At 40.4% G+C, this 22,575-nt stretch overlaps 1 protein-coding gene across 9 annotated transcripts in view; it reads right to left on the reverse strand.

Moving 5' to 3' along the window:
- Nucleotides 1–22,190, reverse strand: part of IDO2 (indoleamine 2,3-dioxygenase 2) — a 67,471-nt gene extending 45,281 nt beyond the window's left edge. For 2 of the 9 annotated variants that reach the window (XM_025278153.3, XM_025278137.3), the window contains exon 1: nt 21,910–22,190. In XM_025278153.3, coding sequence (XP_025133938.3) covers nt 21,910–22,008 — 99 coding nt within the window. In that variant the 5' untranslated portion in view covers nt 22,009–22,190. Of the gene's footprint in view, nt 1–5,843; nt 5,989–21,909 lie in introns of all 9 variants that reach the window. The other 7 variants (XM_025278128.3, XM_025278107.3, XM_025278146.3 and 4 more) reach the window with 5 other exon arrangements.
- Between the last annotated feature and the right edge of the window lie 385 nt (nt 22,191–22,575).

The raw sequence follows: 22,575 nt of genomic DNA on the forward strand, positions 1-22,575 counted from the left end.
ACCCACTCCAGTGTTCTTGCCTGGAGAATCCCAGGGATGGGGGATCCTGGTGGGCTGCCATCTCTGGGGTTGCACAGAGTTGGACATGCCTGAAGCGACTTAGCAGCAGCAGCAGCAGCAAGGGAATATTTCATGCAAAGGTGGGCACAATAAAGGACAGAAACAGTATGGATATAACAGAAATGGGATATTAAGAAGAGGTGGCAAGAATATACAGAACTATACAAAAAAGATCTTTATGACCCAGATAGCCATGATGGCATGATCACTCACCTAGAGCCAGACATCCTGGAGTGTGAAGTCAAGTGGGTGGGCCTTAGGAAGCATCACTATGAACAAAGCTAGTGGAGATGATGGAATTCCCACTGAGCTATTTGAAATCCTAAACGATGATGCTGTTAAAATGCTGCACTCAACATGCCAGCAAATTTAGAAACCTTAGCAGTAGCCATAGACTGGAAAATGTCAATTTTCATTCCAATCCCAAAGAATATTCAAACTACCTTACAACTGTGCTCATTTCACATGCTAACAAGGTAATGATCAAAATCCTTCAAGCTAGGCTTCAACAGTACACCAACTGAGAACTTTCAGATGTACAAGCTAGATCCAGAAAAGGCAGAGGAACCAGAGGTCAAATTGTCAACATCTGTTGGCTCATAGAAGCAGCAAGCGAATTTTAAAAAAGAACCTACTTCTACTTCATTGACTATGCTACAGCCTTTGACTCTGTAGATGACAACAAACTCTGGAAAATTCTTAAAGAGATGGGAATACCAGACCACCTTACCAGCTTTCTGAGAAATTTGCATGCAGGTCAAGAAGCAGCAATTAGAACCGGACATGGAGCAATAGACCAGTTCTATTGGGAAAGGAGTATATCAAGGTTAAATATTGTCACCCTACTTGTTTAACTTCTATGCATTGCACATCATGTGAAATGCCAGGCTGGATGGAACACTAACTGGAATCAAGATTGCTGGGAGAAATATCAGTAACATCAAATATGCAGATACCACGCTAACAGCAGAAAGCAAAGAGGAACTAAAGAGCCTCTTGATGAAGGTGAAAGAGAGTGAAAAAGCTGGCTTAAAACTCAACATTCAAAAACTAAGATCATGGCATCCGGTTCCATCACTTCATGGCAAATAGATGGGGAAACAATGGAAACAGTGACAGACTTTATTTTCTTGACCTCCAAAACTACGGCAGATGGTGACTGCAACCATGAAATTAAAAGACACTTGCTCCTTGGAAGAAAAGCTATGATCAACCTAGACAGCATATTAAAGGCAGGGGCATCGATTTGCCAACAAAGGTCTGTATAGTCAAAGCTATGGCTTTTCCAGTAGTCAGGCTTTTCTGGATGTGCGAGTTGGACCATAAAGAAAGCTGAGAGCCAAAGAATTGATGCTTTTGAACTGGTTGCTAGAGAAGACTCTTGAGAGTCCCTTGGATTGCAAGGAGATCAAATCAGTCAATCCTAAAAGAAATCAACCCAAAATAGTCATTGGAAGGCCTCATGCTAAAGCTGAAGCTCCAATACTTGGGCCACCTGATGTGAACAGCTGACTCATTGGAAAAGACCCTGATGCTGGGAATGACTGAAGGTAGGGGGTAAGGGGGGCAACAGAGGATGAGGTGATTGGATGGTATCATTGACTCGATGGACATGAGTTTGAGCAAACTCTGGGAGATAGTTAAGAACAAGGAAGTCTGACTTGCTGCAGTCCATGGAGTCTCAAAGAGTCGGACATGACTGAGTGAGTGAACAACAACAGAGATTTATCTATCAGGTGGCCAAATGCATCATTTTAAGTAAGGTTACCTATTTAAAATAAAAATTGAAACATCACTAACACATATACACCAATTCATATCGGGGTCATGGAAACAGGGTTTGAATATAGTGTGCTGAAGAGGTAAGAGCATAGAGATTGTATATGTGAATTACTTTTTTTGGAGCACCATAAGACATTAGGGCTTCCCAGGTGGCTCAGTGGTAAAGAATCCGCTCTTGTCTGGAAAATCCCATGGACAGAGAAGCCTGGTAGGCTGCAGTTTATGGGGTCGCTAGGAGTCCGACACGACTGAGAGACTTCAATTTCACTTTTCACTTTGATGCGTTGGAGAAGGAAATGGCAACCCACTCCAGTGTTCTTGCCTGGAGAATCCCAGGGACGGGGAAGCCTGGTGGGCTGCCGTCTATGGGGTCGCACACATCTATGGAGTCGGACCTGACTGAACCAACTTAGCAGCAGCCAATGCAGGAGACCCAGGTTCGATCCCTGGGTCAGAAAGATCCCCTTGAGAAGGAAATGGCAACCCACTCCAGTATTCTTGCCTGGAATATCCCATGAGTAGAGGAGCCAGGTGGGCCCCAGTCCATGGGGTTGCAAGAGTCAGACATGACTTAGCGAAGAAACAACAACATACGGCATTAACAAGGGGGAAGTTTGTGCTTGAGAGCTGTTTCCACTGAAGAATAAAAGATCTGAGTGGTTTACAGCCTGCTACTCAAGAGGCACAGACTGAAGAAAAAGGAGAGAGGAAATAAGAAAGAAAAGAATCATGAGGAAGGGGAGGAGGAGAGAAAGAGCCCTGATGGAACATATTTAAAGAAATAGGAGGGCTGCCCTGGTGGCTCAGTGGTAAAGAATCTGCCTGCCAATGCAGGAGACAGAGTTCTATCCCTGGTCTGGGAAGCTCCCACATGCCCCACAGCAGCTAAGTCCACGTGCCACAACTGTTGAGTCTGTGCTCCAGAGCTGGGGAGCCACGACTACTGAGCCACAGCAAGAGAAGCCACTGCAATGAGAAGCCTGTGCAAAGGAGACAGTAGGCCCCGCTCACTGTAACTGGGAAAATCCCGAGCAGCAATGAAGACCCAGCACAGCCAAAAATAAAAATCAATAAATAATTGTTTTTTAATAAAGAGAACAAGAAAGTCTGAAGTATGAAGGAATTAATTTCTTATGAACTTAATTTCTCAGCAAACAGTAGTGAAGAGTCAGGTTGTATGATCTGAGGAGAGAGGTGCGTGTTAAATTCATTATAGGAGAAGGGACAGGAAATTAAACACAAAATACAGATATATCACAATGCATAGTAGGTATATTATAATGCATTATCATGACTTAGAAAACCCAGGGAAGTTTGAAAACAGTTAGTTTGGAGAGCTGTAGGTCTATAAGTTACCAATAAGCCACTTATTTCTCAGAAAGTAAAATAAAACTGGGTGAATCCAACATCCAATGCACAACCTGTGAAAGTTACAGACTTTATTTAATCCTCTGCTTTCTATCTTCTATCAGTTCAGGACAAATTGGGGCACCCTTTTGGAGCTTTCTTAAATTATACCAGATTATCATAATTTCATAATTTAAAAATTTTAATATAGATATTGTCCAGGGGGAGAAATTTTCCCCTCTACCTTTCCTAAGTTCTTGAGTCTGGACTCATAATAAATTGACACAAAACAGATTAATAGAAAAAGAAAGGAATGTTATTAATAGCTTGTGCATACAGACTTGGAGAAGGAAATGGCAACCCACTCCAGTGTTCTTGCCTGGAGAATCCCATGGACGGAGAAGCCTGGTGGGCTGCAGTCCATGGGGTTGCATAGAGTCGGAAACGACTGAAGCGACTTGGCAGCATACAGACTATTAGAAATGGGACCTAAGAAATGGGACCTGAGAAGTGACCATAGCAGGCAACTTTTATTCTTTTTAGACAAAGAAACAATAAATCTGTGATAAATGGACAAGACAATGAACCTTGGGCTTCAGGATTTAGTGAAGAATCTATACAGTCTTGTCCTGGGGACATCAATTAAAGAACTAACAGGGTTTTATTTACTTAGGCTCCTAGGCTCACATTCCCTACCTATGGTGATACGGGTGTCTTCCTGTCTCCACATGCAAGCAGGGCATTTTTCATAGGAGAGATTTATTTCCTGCTTCTAGGGAGACAGAAAAGAGGGTCAAAGTTCCGTTTGAATTTACTGTTTCTTTGTTTTTAAATGGCCTTTTTATTTTATTTTTTAAAATTTATTTATTTTTAATTGGAGGATAATTGCTTTATAATATTGTGTTGGTTTCTACCATATGTCAACATGAATCAGCCATAGGTATATATATATATATATATATATCCCTTCCCTCTTGAACCTCCCTCCCACTTCCCACCCTGACTGTTTCTTTAGTAACTTTAGTTCAATATAATCAATATGAAGGACTTCCCTGCTGGTCCAGTGGTTGGGATTTTGCCTTCCAATGCAGGTGGTGTGGGTTCAATCCCTTGTTGAGAAATGAAGATTCTACATGCTTTGTAGTCAAAGAGTCAAAACGTAAAACAGAAGCAATATGATAACAAAAGTAAAGAAAGACTTTAAAAGTAGTCCACATCAAAAAAAAAAAAAAAGAATGTAAAGAACAGAAGACAAAATAATCAATATGATTGAGGCATATTCAGGGGTGACTTTCCTAGGGCCCCAACAATATGGGTATTCACAAAGAAGAAATTGTACCATTTTCTCCTCATGTATTCTTCACTCAGTCCCTCAATTTCTCAAGGTAGAGTCCACTACACTCCCCTAGTCTCCCAGAGTAAAAGTCATTTATAAGCATAATAGTCATTTCCCCTAGCAGTGATGCAGAGTTGAAGAAAGCTGATAACTGACCCAAGTTTGGGGATTTACAGAGTGGTGGCGGGGTCAAGCATGCTCACACTCACAGGGGCAGAGAGATTTACAGTTAACTGACTCTGAACTGGCAACTCGTTTTTCTGCTGTTTTACAAACAGCAATTGAATGCAGCAACAGAGACAAGGGAATATAATATTTTCAAAGGAAATCACAGAAGGAGACTCATAATATTCAGGAGGTCTTTTTAAAATGGGTTTGAGAAAAAGCTGTAAGTAAGTCATCATCTCTGGCTTTCTTTCTTTGGTACCTAGAAAAGGGATCATATTCTGAGAATTAAAGCACCCTGGGGAATTTCCTGTGGTTAGGACTTGGTACTTTCACATTGGTGGCCTGAGTTCAATGCCTGATATGGGAACTGCTGCTGCTAAGTCGCTTCAGTCGTGTACGACTCTGAGCTACCCATAGACGGCAGCCCACCAGGCTCCCCCTGTCCCTGGGATTCTCCAGGCAAGAATACTGGAGTGGGTTGCCATTTCCTTCTCCAATGCATGAAAGTGAAAGTGAAGTCGCTCAGTCGTGTCCGACTCTTAGCGACTCCATGGACTGCAGCCTACCAGGCTCCTCCATCCATGGGATTTTCCAGGCAAGAGTACTGGAGTAGGGTGCCATTGCCTTCTCCGATATGGGAACTACAATCCCACAAACCATGTGACACAGCCAAAGGATTTTTGTTTCTGGGCTTGCATGGAAATCTTTAAATACTCCAGTGTTCCTCAATCTAAGCCACCCTCTATTCTTTAATATCTCCTTTCCCCTTAGACTCCTAGATGCTTCTTACCCTTCTTCCTCTTTTTCATCCACTCCATTCTTTAAACAGTTCAAGTGTTTGGACTCAGGTATCACACCGCAAATATAAGAAAACAGTGAGCTTTGAGAACCTCTGGGTTCTCCAAGTGCAGTCCCCATCCGGCAGCATTGGGATGATGTGAAAACTTGTTAGATATGCAAATTTGGAGGGCTTCTCCCCAGACATGTTGAACCCAAAACTCAGGGCTGGGGCCCAGCTTCTGTGTTTTAGCAAGCCCTGTAGGTGAAACTAATGTAACCAATAGTTTGAAAAACACTGACATGGGGACCTCAAAAGCAAAGGGAGAAAGGATGTTAAAGCTAGTTCACAATCCATTAAAAATGTACCCACCAGGGTTTCCTTGGTGGTCTAGTGGTTGAGAATCCACCTGTTAATACAGGGGGCACGGGTTTGATTGCTGATCCGGGAATATTCCACATGCTGAGGAGCATCTGAGCTGGTGCCCTGTGACTGCTGAAGCCTGGGTGCCTAGAGTCTGTGTTCCGCAACAATAGAAGCCACCATGATAGGAAGTCAGCACCCTGCGAGGAAGGATAGTTCCCCACTCCCCGCAACTAGAGGAAGCCCACGCACAGCAATGAAGACCCAGAGCAGCCAAAAATAAAACTTAAATAAACAAATAACTCTTTTTTTTTAAGTACCCACCCTTCCTGTGGGCTTTTCCTCTAGGAGCTGAATAAAATATTGAATTATGTTCATTGCTTTCTGACTGCCAGATTCTTTTTTAAGTTACAGTGTCGGGGCAGGACGAGCTGATGAGTATTTCTCTACACAGCATCCCTTTCGGTGTTAGCTAATACTTCTCTATCACATCTGTTTCAACACCTGCAGACAATCCTAATGTGCTATGAATGAATATTGGTAATTGCTTACAATTTTTGGCTATCATTAACAAATCTGAAATAGTCATTCTTATACATGCATTTTTAGGTATTATCTCATTAACAGGATAAATTTATAAATATGGATTTATTGAGTGAAAGATTTTTGCTTGTGGAATGGTTGAGAGCTACTTCTTGGTTTTCTTACAGAAAAGTTACATGAATTGATAGTTGCATTTATATAATATGTAACATATAATGGGAGTGCCAGTTTATTTATGATTCTAACAAGGTTGAGCATTACCAAACTTTTTTGTTGTTATTTTTAAAGATACATACATTGGATTCTTTGCACTAAAATTCTATAGTTATTTTAATATTCAATAATAAAATAAACATCCAAAAATATTCCTGTCTCAAAAATGATGATTAAAATAATGTAGTCAATGTTGATGGCAAGACAGTCAAAAAGCACAGAATTTGGAAGGTGGAAAGTAAAATTACTCTTGTTCTCATCCTCTCATCTAGCAGAAATGACCCTCAGAAGTTTGTGTGGTTTTCCAGAAATTTTGTACGTTATCATTGTATTGTTTACATTTCTGTGATTTTTGATAAGTTTGAATATCTTGTCTTATGCTTTGTCATTGCATTTTGGGTGCAGGTGTGAAACTGCCATTCGTATCAGGGTAGTCAAATGAGCCAGCATTTTCATTTATGCATTGGGTTTTTGGTTATACTTAGAAAGATTTCTTGTCCCAATATTACTTCTTTTTAGAATATTTCTAGTTTAACTGTTGATGCTTACTTCTCTAATCTATCTACACTTGTGTTGTGAGTTAGGATAGATTATCTCATCAGTGCTCTTTCAAAATAGAGGAAGTTCAAGCCAGAGAAATTAAGAAACTTTCTCAAGGTTACACATCTCGTTGGTAGTCAGGCCAAACCACTTCTGACTCAAAGTTCAGTGTACTTTCCAGCACCTCCTGAGAGTAAACACACAAGTTCCTTCAAAAGCACTTGATAGACTGAAGTGTTTAGAATTTTTAAAAAACGAACGCTAAAAAATTAATTGCTATGTTAAAAGACATGGTAATGGGTTAATGTCTTATGTGGCACAAACATCACAAACTTTAGGGTTATATTTTCTACTCAACAGAAATCACTTGCAGCTCTTTTGAACAAAAATTTGCAAGTTAACACATAGTTTCAGAGATTCAGTCCTACTCAATAGTAAGTAGCATGTCAAAAAAGGAGCATAGTTCTTAAGGAAGGTAATTAAGTAATCCTAAAGTGAAACTGCTAGTTAGACAGGGCTCCAGGCGATATTGACTAAAACTCAGCCCTCCTTTTGCTCTGCTTTGGATAGTTCTTCTCAATACATTTATAATCTAAAAAAGAACAGATTTTATAGAAGTCATGTATTTTATAGAAACACTAAACTGTATTATACTGGTTCATGAAATCAGCTTCTGCTTAAGAAAATAGTACAGAAAGCTAAAAAAAGAAAAAATCAAAAGTTTAAGTGAAATTAAACCAGTCAAATGTCAATAAGGAAAAGTTGGATGATAATGTTAGTATCATAAAAATTAGAATGTGATCTATTGGACTGAGTAGAATTTGAAAGAGATGATTTTTAGGGAAATAAAAGACTGGAAAAATGGAAAGAGGCTGGTGTGACATAGCTGCCAATAAAGAGGAGACAGAAATATTAGATGACTTTGAAGAGATGGGTAGGCAGCATGAGCAGTCCCTAAGGATACACCAAAGTATAGGATTTTGTTCTAAAGAGAGGAGTTACGTGGTTTGATTTTTTTTTTTTTTTTAAGGGTCACTCCGATTGCCATGCAGGGAGTGTATTATAGTTGGAAAAGAGGGGAAATAAAGACAGGTTACAAAGCAACAGTCCAGGAAGAAATGGTGGTGGATTGCACTAGGGTGGAAAAGAGAAAGGTGGGCAGCCAAGAGATAGATTTCAGAGACAGGGATGAATTCATTCATAGGAGTCATTAGAGAATAATAAAGATTACTGCAAGACTCAACTACAAAATATGTAGTTAAGGTTAACACAGGTCTAGTACAAAGTGAACACTGACTAATAGTTAATAACTATATATTATAAAGGGGTTATTATAGGAACTAAAAAATTCCATTCTTAATGAAATATAGAAGAATGATATCAATTAATTTTGCTTATATTTTGAAAATCTGAATTGAAACCCCAATTGAAAAACTGTAAAAGGTCATTTTTTGCTTGTTCTTTTTTCACCTAGAATTGTGAAATTTTCTAGGTGAAATAGGCTTCTAGGCCAATAAGCATAGAGGAAATGAAAAATATAATTAAAAACATATCACCTAAAATCTGTCCTTTCTTAAGAATGATGATATATTATCTGTTCCAGAGCACAGATGAAGATGAGAAAGCACTTTATGCAATTTGTGAAGATAACAGACCCTCAGGACTAACCCCTGAAACTGTAACACTACCGTGGTGTATGAATACAAAAAGGTAATTCTTAAATAAAATGTTATCAAACTGAATTCATTCGTATAAAAGACCAACCCATGTTTGGCATTACTGTGAGCATATTTTGACATTGGAAAGTTGTTTTTGTCTTTTAGTTAACTGCTAAGACGTATCCAACTCTTTTGCAACCCCATGAACTGGAGCCCGTCAAGTTCCTTTGTCTGTGAGATTTCCCAGGCAAGAAGACTAGAGTGAGTTATCGTTCCCTCTTCCACGGGATCTTCCCCACCCAGGGACTGAACCCACGTCTCTTGCATTGCAGGTGGATTCTTTATCACTGAGCTGCCAGGGAGGCCCCTGGAAAGTTGTTACAATACATAAAATCAGAAAAGCCAAGAAAAAGTATAGAAAAGGTTTAGAAAGAATATTTTGATAAGTTGTTTGAGGGCATGCCAAAGTAACAAGGTGCTGTGCTTAGTCGCTCAGTCGTGTCCGACTCTTTGCCACCCCCTGGACTGTAGCCCACCAGGCTCCTCTGTCCATGGGGATTCTCCAGGCAAGAATACTGGAGTGGATTGCCATGCCCTTCTCCAGAGGATCTTCCCAATCCAGGGATCAAATCTAGGTCTCGCACGCTGCAGATGGATTCTTTACCATCTGAGCTACCAGGGATGCCCCCAAAGTAACAGTAAATGGATGTTAAAATGCCCTCCAAGGTGGAACTTAGCAATAATAAATTTTCTTTTTCTTTTTTTTTTAACTGTTTCTTTTTGTCTTTTTTTCTGGAGGATGTAAACAGAGTTTGGACTAAGGTTCTGTAGCTTTGGGCAGCAGCTGCTACAGAGAGGAGTTCACCATCTCTGCCCACCTGTCTCCATTTAGAATAAGAGCGCAGGAGTTTCTATGATGAAGATTGGACAAGCATTAAAAATTTTCATTGGTGACAAATTGATTCATCCACCTAGGGGAACTACATCTTTTGTTCTGGTCTCATCCTCTATCAAAATTGTTTTATAGGCTGGGAGCAGAGAGTTCACATTAATTCACATCTGTAAACTAAGTGTTCTGAAACATTAAAAGTAGTGCAAAAATATGCAGTGGACTGAAACGATAAAAAAAATTCCAGCAAAAAAATTGAAGAAATAGCGAATCAGGGGAGGTACATTAATCTGACACTAGAGAGAGTGAATGCCCAGAGGTTAGAATGAAGAATGGGGAAGCATCCTAAGCAAACATCCTCAAAATTAGCTCGCGATTACAAGTTAATTTTAGGAACAAGATAAGCAATTTTTGTGGGACTGACTTGGTTGGTTTGAATTAAACCATCAGAAGTTTCATATATTGGTTGTATTTATAGAGGGAAAATTAACCAAAATGTCTAATGCCATTAAATTGGAATGTTTTATCATGCAAATAGGATTTAATGAAACCATTAAAATTATATTGTTAAGACTGATTAATTTCAGGCAGTTTTATTTTATAGCATTGAGTTAAAAACACACAATGTAGGTTTGGATATGCAATAGAATTACAACTTTGCAGCTTTGCAAACACATAGACACACATATATACACAGACAAATACATAGCCAAACATACACACCCTTAGATAAATTATCCCCAGATACCTAAGGTATATTGATTTTATGGTAGAGTTATGAATAATCAATTTCCTACTTTTAAGAATCTTCCAATGTGAACTTGATATGAATTTATTAAGCTGGTAACAAAATAGTCACATTTAGATTTTTTTCATAAAAAATTTTGTCACTAATGATGTGCCACTGAATTTTAGTAGTCTCCTAATTTCTAAAGATTAATAATAAAATAAATATTCAATAAAAGGAGTTTGAAGTAAGATTTCAAGCAGAGGATGGTCAATTTATAGTACACATTAACCTGATATTATATATAATTGAAAAAAATTTTTAAATCAATAATGGGGTCTTAAGTTGTGATTACAGAGAAGGCAATGGCACCCCACTCCAGTACTCTTGCCTGGAAAATCCCATGGATGGAAGAGCCTGGTAGGCTGCAGTCCATGGGGTCATGAAGAGTTGGACATGACTGAGCAACTTCACTTTCACTTTTAACTGTCATGCATTGAAGAAGGAAATGGCAACCCACTCCAGTGTTCTTGCCTGGAGAATCCCAGGGACAGAGGACCCTGGTGGGCTGCCGTCTATGGGGTCGCACAGAGTCGGACACGACTGAAGCGACTTAGCAGCAGCAGGAAGTTGTGATTAAAAGCAGTTGGGAGACAATTACGGTAATTATATACTATAAAATCAAATTAGGACATAATTTGATAAATATTGACATAATTATGGTATGAAATGTCATAACATATTCCTTCTCAAATTGGTCATGATTTAGAAAATCTATATTATATAGTTATAACTTATTCTGTTGTTAATAGGACCTGGACCTGGGCCTGGCTTAGTCTTTAGTTTCAGACTGAAATCACAGAGTGTCAGCATAATGAGGGGTTTTCTTAATTTGATCCTCCTCATACATGACATGTTATCCTCACACAAGTAAAGTAGGTAAAAAGAGAGCAAATATGACTTGCTAGTTTTAAAACTAGTAAGAGATTTATCTAGACTTCAACTTCAAATCAATGTGGCTATTATAGTGTTGTCAGTGCTGTGAACCAGAATTTGTAATATTAATCATATACTGTTTCTCAACTAAAGGAATATACAAAATTGCCTTTAAGGAATAATTTTCATGAATCCCAGAGAATAATTTCCCAAAGATTCAAAAACCTGAGTTGGAAAAAAGAAGGAAACTAAAATCTTTTTTATGGAAAATGTTTTTTCATTGCACGTTATCTCCATGATATAAAACATTTCTTTCTATATCTAGTCAAAGATTAAAAACACAATATTAAACATCTCAGCATTTATGCATCCATAGGAGCATATCTTTACTCCTCTTTCATCTCCCCACTCCACAGCCCACAGTTTCAGAAACATGATTCTAGATTATCCTTTTAGATTTATACAGGTCAATATTGGAAAAACAAAAAAAAATTCAATTAAAAAATGAGTGGAAGACCTAAACATACATTTTCCCAAAGAAGACATACAGTTGGCCAACAAAAACATGAAAAGATATACATTGCTTATTATGAGAAATGCGAACAACTACAATGATGTATCACCTCACACTGTTCAGAATGGCCATCATCAAAAAATCTGCAAACAATAAATGCTGGAGAGCATGTGAAGAAAAGGGAGCCCTCTTGCACTGTTAGTGGGAATGTAAATTGATATTGCCAAAATGCAGAACAATATGGAGGTTCCTTAAAAAACTAGGAATAAAACAACTGTATGATCTAGCAATCCCATTACTCAACATATACCCTGAGAAAATAATAATTCAAAAAGACATATGTATCCCAATGTTCATTGCAGCAGTATTTACAATAGCCAGGACATGGAACCAGCCTAGATATCCATTGACAGATGATGGATAAAGAAGTTGTGGTACATATATACAATGGAATATTACTAAGCCATAAAAAGAAACAAATATGAGTCAGATGAACAGACATGCAAGAATATAGAATCTATTATACAAAGTTAAGTAAGTCAGGAAAACAAATATAGTATATTAATACATATGTATGGAATCTAGAAGAATTAAGAAGAGACGGCAAGAATACACAGAAGAACTGTACAAAAAAGATCTTCACGACCCAGATAATCACGATGGTGTAATCACTGACCTAGAGCCAGACATCCTGGAATGTGAAGTCAAGTGGGCCTTAGAAAGCATCACTACGAACAAAGCTAGTGGAGGTGATGGAATTCCAGTGGAGCTATTCCAAATCCTGAAAGATGATGCTGTGAAAGTGCTGTACTCAATATGCCAGCAAATTTGGAAAACTCAGCAGTGGCCACAGGACTGAAAAGGTCAGTTTTCATTCCAATCTCAAAGAAAGACAATGCCAAAGAATGCTCAAACTACCGAACAATTGCACTCATCTCACACGCTAGTAAAGTAATGCTCAAAATTCTCCAAGCCAGGCTTCAGCAATATGTGAACCGTGAACTTCCTGCCTTAGAAAAGGCAGAGGAACCAGAGATCAAATTGCCAACATCCGCTGGATCATTGAAAAAGCAAGAGAGTTCCAGAAAAACATCTATTTCTGCTTTATTGACTATGCCAAAGCCTTTGACTGTGTGGATTACAATAAACTGTGGAAAATTCTGAAAGAGATGGGAATACCAGACCACCTGATCTGCCTCTTGAGAAATTTGTATGCAGGTCAGGAAGCAACAGTTAGAACTGGGCATGGAACAACAGACCGGTTCCAAATAGGAAAAGGAGTTCGTCAAGGCTGTATATTGTCACCCTGCATATTTAACTTATATGCAGAGTACATCATGAGAAACGCTGGACTGGAAGAAACACAAGCTAGAATCAAGATTGCCAGGAGAAATATCAATAACCTCAGATATGCAGATGACACCACCCTTATGGCAGAAAGTGAAGAGGAACTCAAAAGCCTCTTGATGAAAGTGAAAGAGGAGAGTGAAAAAGTTGGCTTAAAGCTCAACATTCAGAAAATGAAGGTCATGGCATCTGGTCCCATCACTTCATGGGAAATAGATGGGGAAAGAGTGGAAACAGTGTCAGACTTTATTTTTCTGGGCTCCAAAATCACTCCAGATGGTGACTGCAGCCATGAAACTAAAAGCCGCTTACTCCTTGGAAGGAAAGTTATGACCAACCTAGATAGCATATTCAAAAGCAGAGACATTACTTTGCCAACAAAGGTCTGTCTAGTCAAGGCTATGGTTTTTCCTGTGGTCATGTATGGATGTGAGAGTTGGACTGTGAAGGAGGCTGAGCGCCGAAGAATTGATGCTTTTGAACTGTGGTGTTGGAGAAGACTCTTGAGAGTCCCTTGGACTGCAAGGAGATCCAACCAGTCCATTCTGAAGGAGATCAGCCCTGGGATTTCTTTGGAAGGAATGATGCTAAACCTGAAACTGCAGTACTTAGGCCACCTCATGTGAAGAGTTGACTCATTGGAAAAGATTCTGATGCTGTGAGGGATTGGGGGCAGGAGGAGAAGGGGATGACAGAGGATGAGATGGCTGGATGGCATCACTGACTTGATGGACGTGAGTCTCAGTGAACTCCAGGAGTTGGTGATGGACAGGGAGGCCTGGCATGCTGTGATTCATGGGGTCGCAAAGAGTTGGACACGACTGAGCGACTGATCTGATCTGATCTGATGGAATCTAGAAAAATCGTACTGATGAACTTATTTTCAGGGAAGGAATAGAGATACAGATGCAGAGAATGGACTTATGGACACAGCAGGGGAATGAGAGGATGGGACAAACTGAGAAAGTAAGACTGACATATATATATACTGCTATGCATAAAATAGATAGCTAGTGGAAGCTGCTGTATAGCACAGGGTGCCCAACCCGGTGTTCTATGATGACCTAGAGGGCTGAGATGGGGGCATGTGAGGGAAGCTCTAAAAGAATGGACATATATGTATACACACACACACACACATATATATACACACACATATATATATGTATAATTTGCATTTTTGTACTGCAGAAACTAACACAACATTGCAATGCAATTATATTCCAATACAATATTTATACAGGACAGTTCAGTTCATTTCAGTTGCTCAGTCATGTCTGACTCTTTGCGACCCCATGAACTGCAGCACGCCAGGCCTCCCTGTCCATCACCAACTCCCAGAGTTTACCCAAACTCATGTTCACTGAGTTGGTGACGCCATCCAACCATTTCATCCTCTGTTGTCCCCTTCTCCTCCTGCCTTCAATCTTTCCCAACATCAGGGTCTTGTCAAATGAATCAGGTCTTCTCATCAGGTGGCCAAAGTATTGGAGTTTCAGCTTCAACATCAGTCCATCCAATGAACACCCAGGACTTATTTCCTTTAGAATGGATTTGTTGGATCTCCCTGCACTCCAAGGGAATCTCAAGAGTCTTTTCCAACACCACAGTTCAAAAGCATCAATTCTTTAGTGCTCAGCTTTCTTTATAGTCCAACTCTCACATACATACATGACTACTGTAAAAACCATAGCCTTGACTAGACAGACCTTTGTTGACAAAGTAATGTCTCTGCTTTTTAATATGCTATCTAGGTTGGCCATAACTTTCCTGCCAAGGAGTAAGCGTCTTTTAATTTCATGGCTGCAATCACCATCTGCAATGATTTTGGAGCTCCCCCAAAATAAAGTCAACCACTGTTTCCAAGGTTTCCCCATCTATTTGCCATGAAGTGATAGGGCTGGATGCCATACCTTAGTTTTATGAATGTTGAGTTTTAAGCCAACTTTTTCACTCTCCTCTTTCACTTTCATCAAGAGGCTCTTTAGTTCTTCTTCACTTTCTGCCATAAGACTGGTGTCATCTGCATATCTGAGGTTATTGATATTTCTCCCGGAAATCTTGATTTCAGCTTGTGCTTCATCCAGCTTGACATTTCTCATGATATACTCTGCATATAAGTTAAATGAGCAGGGTGACAATATACAACCTTGACGTACTCTGTTCCCTATTTGGAACCAGTCTGTTGTTCCATGTCCAGTCTGTTGTTCCAACCAGTCTGTTGCTTCCTGACCTGCATACACGTTTCTCAAGAGGCAGGTCAGGTGGTCTGGTATTCCCATCTCTTTCAGAATTTTCCACAGTTTATTGTGATCCACACATCAAAGGCTTTGGCGTAGTCAATAAAGCAGAAATAGATGTTTTTCTGGAACTCTCTTGCTTTTTTGATGATCCAGCAGATGTTGGCAATTTGATTTTTGGTTCCTCTGCCTTTTCTAAAACCAGCTTGAACATCTGTAAGTTCACGGTTCACGTATTGCTAAGGCCTGGCTTGAAGAATTTTGAGCATTACTTTACTAGCGTGTGAGATGAAAGCAATTGTGCGGTAGTCTGAGCATTCTTTGACATTGCCTTTCTTTGGGATTGGAATGAAAACTGACCTTTTCCAGTTCTGTGCCCACTGGTGAGTTTTCCAAATTTGCTGACATGGAGACTGCTTTCCCATATAACTGTGGTCATGTAATTACTGTGCTCACATTTGAAAAACAAGGCTGGACTTTGAGCTCATGTGGGCTAGCTTAGCTGTCTACCCTTTGCTCATGAGGTGTTTTCTCATATTCCAGCTTTTCTCTGATCTTAAAGCTACAATTTTCAGCAGAGCATGTGAATACTCTTCAGTTTTTTCAGAACATTGAGATCATAGAGTGGTGAACACAAGTTAATAATATGCTGACAAAACCGGTCAATATTTAACAGTCCCCTTGTACTTCCTTGATCATTTTGTGCTTTGCACCGTCACGTTTTATTGCCCTTTACCCTCCTGTCTGGTCAGCTCTGGGGGTCTCAGGGCAAAACAAACGTTTGGGGCTTCCCTGGTGGCTCAGTGGTAAAGAATCCACCTGCCAATGCAGGAGACATGGGTTCAGTCCTTGGTCTGGGAAGATCCCATATGCTGTGACACAGCTAAGCCTGTGCACAACTGTTGAGCCTGTGCTCCAGATGCTGTGGACTGCAAGTACGAAGCCTGAGCACCCTAGAGCCTGTGTTCAGGTAGCGAGGCCACCGCAAGGAGAAACCCACTTGCCACAGCTAAAGAAAAGCTCTCACAGCAGTGAAGACCCACTGCAGCCCCCCAAAAATCAATTGATCAATAATTATTAAAAAAAAAAATTAACAAGGCTTTGGTTTCCATCTCCCAGGATCTCCGTTTCTCTAACTGTTCATCTTTCTGCCTCACTTCCTATAGTGAGCCTAATGGCTTGTGCCAACCCTTTTCTCCCCAAAAGACATGTCTGCTTAGAAACTGTGAATGTGACCTTAATTGGACATGGGTTTCTGCTGATATCATTTAGTTAGTCACCACAAGATAAGAACACCTTGGATTAGCATGGATGTGATGATGTGTGCTAAGTCGCTTCAGTCGTGTCTGAGTCTTTTGCGACGATGTGGATGGTAGCCCGGCAGGCTCCTCTATCCATGAGATTCTCCAGGTGAGAATACTGGAGTGGGCAGACTGCCATGCCCTTCTCCAGGGGATCTTCCCAACCCAGGGGATCAAACCCACGTCTCTTATGTCTCCTGCATTGGCAGGCAGGTTCTTTACCACTAACGCTACCTGGGAGGCCTGGATGTGATGACATGTGTCTTTATAAGAGAAGACAGAGAGAGAGGGAGGAAGATTGCAGAGCAGAGAAGAAGGCCATGTGAAGATGGAGCAGAGAGTGGAGTCCTTCTGCTGGGAGCAAGGACACTAGGAACCACAAGAAGATGGAAGAGGCCAAGAAGGATTCTCCCCGAGAGACTTTGCTGGGGCAGGAGTGTGCTGCCAACACCCTAATTTCAGACTTCTTCCCTCCAGAAGTCTAAGAAAGTACATTTCTCTTGCTTTAAGCCACCAACATATTTTTGGTAGTTTTGACATCAGCCCTAGGAAATTAATTCACTTCCAGAGCCTCATTTTGACTGAGAATAGCAGATATGTAATTTCCATGGTGCATGATTTTTTCATCCTTTCTCAGCTCAGCTCTCCCCGTGTTGTCTTAAGCTTTTCTACAGCTTCGATACCCTGAGGGTGAAAAACTCTGAGTGGATTCATTGTTTCGGATTCCAGTTTCTAGGACCATCTTGGCCTCTTTTTCTCCATTTTTATCCCCATTGTCCAACCACTTCCCCATTGGCTTGCCTCACATTTCTCTTGGTTTCTTAACTTTGGCACGGAAATCCACATCCTGTCCAACCCTCCCCACCCCCAAACTCACCTTTCTATATTAATCTACACTCAGGGTTCTGAAATCTGATCTCTTTGTGTGTATCTCTGCAATATAGTAGATAATAATAATAATATATCTATTGGTAATATAACCATTTATATGGCTATGTAGTAAGTAATAAACCATGTATATATATGTAATATAATATTTAATAAATAAAATAAAGCATGGATATGTGTTTGAGCAAGCTTTGGGAGTTGGTGATGGACAGGAAAGCCTGGCATGCTGCAGTCCATAGTGTTGCAAAGAGTTGGACATGACTGAGCGATTAAACTAAACTAAATATAGCCATCGTTGCCTCAAATCTCATTTGACATGGTCAGGCATATAGCTCAGATACTAGTAAATAATGGTAGTTTTTTCTCAAGGAAATATTAGATTTCTTCCTACCTCTACTTTTCATTTGAAAACTATAGTCTTCTGTGTTAATAATTTTTCTACTCTTCCTTCTAAACAGCTGGAGTCCACTGCTTCTCACAAGTGCTTTGAAATTTTACAGGAGAGTATAGGTATATTTATTTTTCTTAAAAGACCTAGGTTTGGTCCCTGGGTCCAGAAGATCCCCTGGAGAAGGGCATGACAACCCACTCCAGTACTCTTGCCTGGAGAATCCCATGGACAGAGGAGCCTGGTGGGCTACAGTCCATGGGGTCGCAAAGACTCAGACACGACTGAAGTGACTTAGTATGCACGCAAGCCCTTCTCACCGTTTCTCATAGTTAGGAACACATTTCTTTCCAAAAACAGCCTTCAAAAACTCTCATTGCTCATATGAACCTCCACTGTCTTTTATAGATTCTGTTACTTACAAGTACTGAGCTAGTTAGCCTAGAGGTTCCGATTTAACTACTGGTTAGGGTTCTGGCATCAGTATTTATTTAGGCTCCCCAGCTAATTTTAGTACACAATCCAGGAATCACTGTCAGAATATTGCCTGCACTTAACCTTCTGCTAGGAGTACATTCATACGCCATTGCAGAAGACATTTACCAGATGTGTGAAATCCAAATTCCTGAGCCTAACATTTGAGTTCCCTTGGTCTTGCCCCAATCTAATCTACTATCATCTATCTTGGTCCCTCCTTTCCTGCCCAGCTGATTTGCTCAAATTCTTTAAAGAAAAATTTCTCCCCACCCACCCACCCAAACACATGCACGCACAGATTACATGACTGGCAAGCAATTTTTGTGGCTTTCCTATGGGACTAAAAGAGACACATTTTCCTTACTGAAATGTTAGACCCTACAGATGTTTGAGAGTTTATACAAACAGTAGGGTAGAGTATGTTAAACCAAGTCAGCCCTTTCCCACAGAGCCAGAATGATTGCTTATTCATTAGTTTGACTGTGCTTTCTTTTCTTCTTTGTTATTGATAAAAATCAGAACCATTTCCTGTATTTATTAGCTTTACCTAAAAATGCTATTACAATCATTGGAACATAATGATCTTTACTACCTGTGGTACATAATTATACTCACATGCTCTAAGTATTTATGGTAAACAACCAAGCTTGCCGGAAGGGCATATTTGGTCTGATTTACATAATGGAATAGCCACCCGATCACTTTCCTAAAAGCAAACAAAGCCCTTAGCAAAACCAGGCTGATATTTCTCGATTTGTGATCTGTTGTGACACCACGGCTATTTATTTGGTGGTGAGTGAGGGATGAGTGAGGGATTCTCTTCTGATCAGCTGAATAATGTGAGACAGATTCTGGGGTCAACACTCTTCCCCTACCTCTTCCCAGAAAGGGAGGTGTTTAGGAGACAGAACTAAAACTGAAACAAAGACTTGCAATCTTTAAAACTCGGACAAATGACTTTGAGAACAGGTCCAGTTTGCCAGGAAATTTCTATCTGAGTTCCAGAATGGAAATTTCTTCAAAGGAGTATGCCTCAACCAGACCACAGGGCAGATGGGGTCTTGTATTTTCTCAGAAAGTCACAACCACTTGATGTTGTTATTTTTTCTCATCTGGTTTTCTTATTTATAAGAAAGGAAACTGCAAAGAATGGGAACACATCATGGTGGCCCCACCCAATGTTCCCACATAAAATGTTATCAAAAAACCCGAAAAAGCTTTTCAGCCAACACAATAATTTTAATATTATTTTTCTCAGTTCAGTGTATATATTTAATCCCAATAAGAGAGTGTTGGCCTGTAGATTGGCTCTTTCTTGTGAACTAGAGATGATCTGAATGTGCCTGAATCAAGTTATATACACATAAAGAAATTTTGAATAAGCTCTGGACTGAGGGTCAGGCAAATTGGCTTCTAGCAGTCCATTGGATTTATGAACGTGCTTCCATGCTCCATAGCAGTCCAGTGGGAGTGGGGCTAGATCTCTTCCAGTGCCTGTGAAAACTGAGGGTCAGGCAATGCTGATGATTCATTGTAGGTCACAAGAGTTAGTAAGTAAAACTTTGGATGACTCAAGTATCTGGTTTGTTCAGGACTTTCCTGGCTTAGCATAGAAAATCCTGCTTCTTGGAATCCCCTTTGGCCTCTAGCAAATGGACATTCTTGGTCAGCCTAGTGGCAGGGTCGGGAACACAGTCCAGTGTTCGGGGCCGCAACTGTCATCTAACACCCTGGCGTCATTACTGTTACTGCTCAAGTTTCTTGCAGATCTGTGGCTTGATTTCAAAACTAACAGCTCTACAGAGTAGCACTGGGGATCAGCAAATAGATCCTATCTTCATCTGTATTCCTCTATCACACTCAGAAGTAGGAATTCCATAAAAGTTCATTAAATTCTAGGTCAATCATTAATCATGATTAAATCACCAATTAGGTCCGTAGAAGGAAAAACTGGATCTAATAAATGATTGCAGTGATTGTAACATTGGATCTCTAGATTTTTAGCTGAGTAGTCTTGGCCCTATTTATAACATAGTAGAAAAAAAGAAATCAAGAGTCCTGAGTACTTCTGCTTTTTCCAGTAATACGACTTTGGGCAGACCACTTCTGGTCTTCAGTTTCTAAGAACTCTTGCAGTTTTAACGTTTTCGATCTCAACCACATTCAAAGATTTAAACAGTGTTGAAAAGGAACTGCATTAAGAACAAATAAGAAATAGTTTCAGTTTGTTCTCAAAGGTTTTTTCCTCTTCACAGCAATATCTGTGAATATCTAATCCCTCCTGCTATCCTCAAGGACACCTGAGGTCCACTGTGTTCTCTTTTCTCTACCACTAGCCAGGCAAGATCAGAGAAGGCAATGGCACCCTACTCTAGTACACTTGCCTGGAAAATCCCGTGGGCGGAGGAGCCTGGTAGGCTGCAGTCCATGGGGTCACTAAGAGTAGGACACGACTGAGCAACTTCACTTTCACTTTTCACTTTCATGCATTGGAGAAGGAAATGGCAACCCACTCCAGTGTTCTTGCCTGGAGAATCCCAGGGACGGGGGAGCCTGGAGGGGTGCCGTCTATGGGGTCGCACAGAGTCGGACACAACTGAAGCGACTTAGCAGCAGCAGAAGCAGCCAGGCAAGGTAAACTGAATTTCTTGCCTTAGTGCTTAGTCACTCGGTCATGTCTGACTCTGTGTGACCCCATTAACTGGGGTAGCCCATGAGGCTCCTCTGTCCACGGGACTCTCCAGGCAAGGATACTGGAGGGATAGCCATTCCCTTCTCCAGGGGATCTTCCAGACCCAGGGATCATATAATTGATCTTTATCTAATTCTCTCTCTCTTTTTGATAACTGCACAGTTGCTCTCAAATCACTGGAATGACTGGAAATCTATTTGAAAAACAAGCAAACAAACAAAAACATGACATTAAAACATTTCACTTGCTCTCTCGCTGCTGTAGGTCTCACTTGCCTTTGCTGGTAATCACCCTGTGCCTTATTTGTATTGTTGGTAAAGAATCTGCCTGCAATGCAGGAGACCCTGGTTCAATCCCTGAGTCAGGAAGACCCACTGAGAAGGGATAGGCTACCCACTCCACTATTGTTGGGCTTCCCTGGTAGCTCAGCTGGTAAAGAATCCACCTGCAGTGCGGGAGACCTGGGTTTGATCCCTGGGTTGGGAAGATCCCCTAGAGAAGGGAGAGGCTACCCATTCCAGTATTCTGGCTTAGAGAATTCCATGGACTGTACAGAGTTGGACATGACTGAGCAACCTGCACTTATTTGTATCATCCATCCCACATCACAGACTTGGCATTTATGTTGCATTTCTCTTAATGACTACATCATTAAACAAACAAACACACAAATCAGCATCTCAAGAAAACTACACTGATTTGCTCTAAAACCCTAGCCTTACCAGAGGACTTGGGAGAAGAAAGCCATAATCTTCAGAAATGTGAAATCTTCCTAAAGTCAAGAATGGTGCTGTCTTCAAATCCTGACTTTGAGGCTCCATAATGTTGTTTGAAGTATCTGTGCCGAGACTGCTGCTGAAGAGACAACGGCTCCAAATATGTCAAAGACACAGGGAGCTTCAGAATAGCATCTCTTCCTCGCAGTTAGTTGTCCGGTTGTCTCAGGAACAGGGGAGAACCTTGTTCTGAGGTTAAATTCCACACTACCATGGACTTTCTCTGACACAAAGCTGAGTAAACAGTTAAAGACTGCTGGTTAAAACAAACAAGGCAAACAAAATCACGTCACACACACACAAATTCTTTTCATACATGTGAATACAAGAAGATTGATTTTAAACCCAGAGACAAATCTGCTCTTCTTTAGAAAAAAGGGAAATAAACAAGAGTTTTTATTGATCCAAAACACTCTGACAGAACCTGGTCCATGATGATCTTTAACAACTGGGTCTTGGGCATAAACTATTAAAACCAGAAGTTAGTTACTTTCAGACAGACATGTCAGTGATTGCCATGAGTAGAGGGGGACAAGGACTCTGTGGGCATATCAGAACCTCTGAAGGGTTCTGTGTGTAGTTTGAACAGCATATTCCAAGATTATAATTACT

This window comes from Bubalus bubalis, chromosome 1 (genome assembly GCF_019923935.1).
Source record: "Bubalus bubalis isolate 160015118507 breed Murrah chromosome 1, NDDB_SH_1, whole genome shotgun sequence".
Taxonomy (NCBI): Eukaryota; Metazoa; Chordata; class Mammalia; order Artiodactyla; family Bovidae; genus Bubalus; species Bubalus bubalis.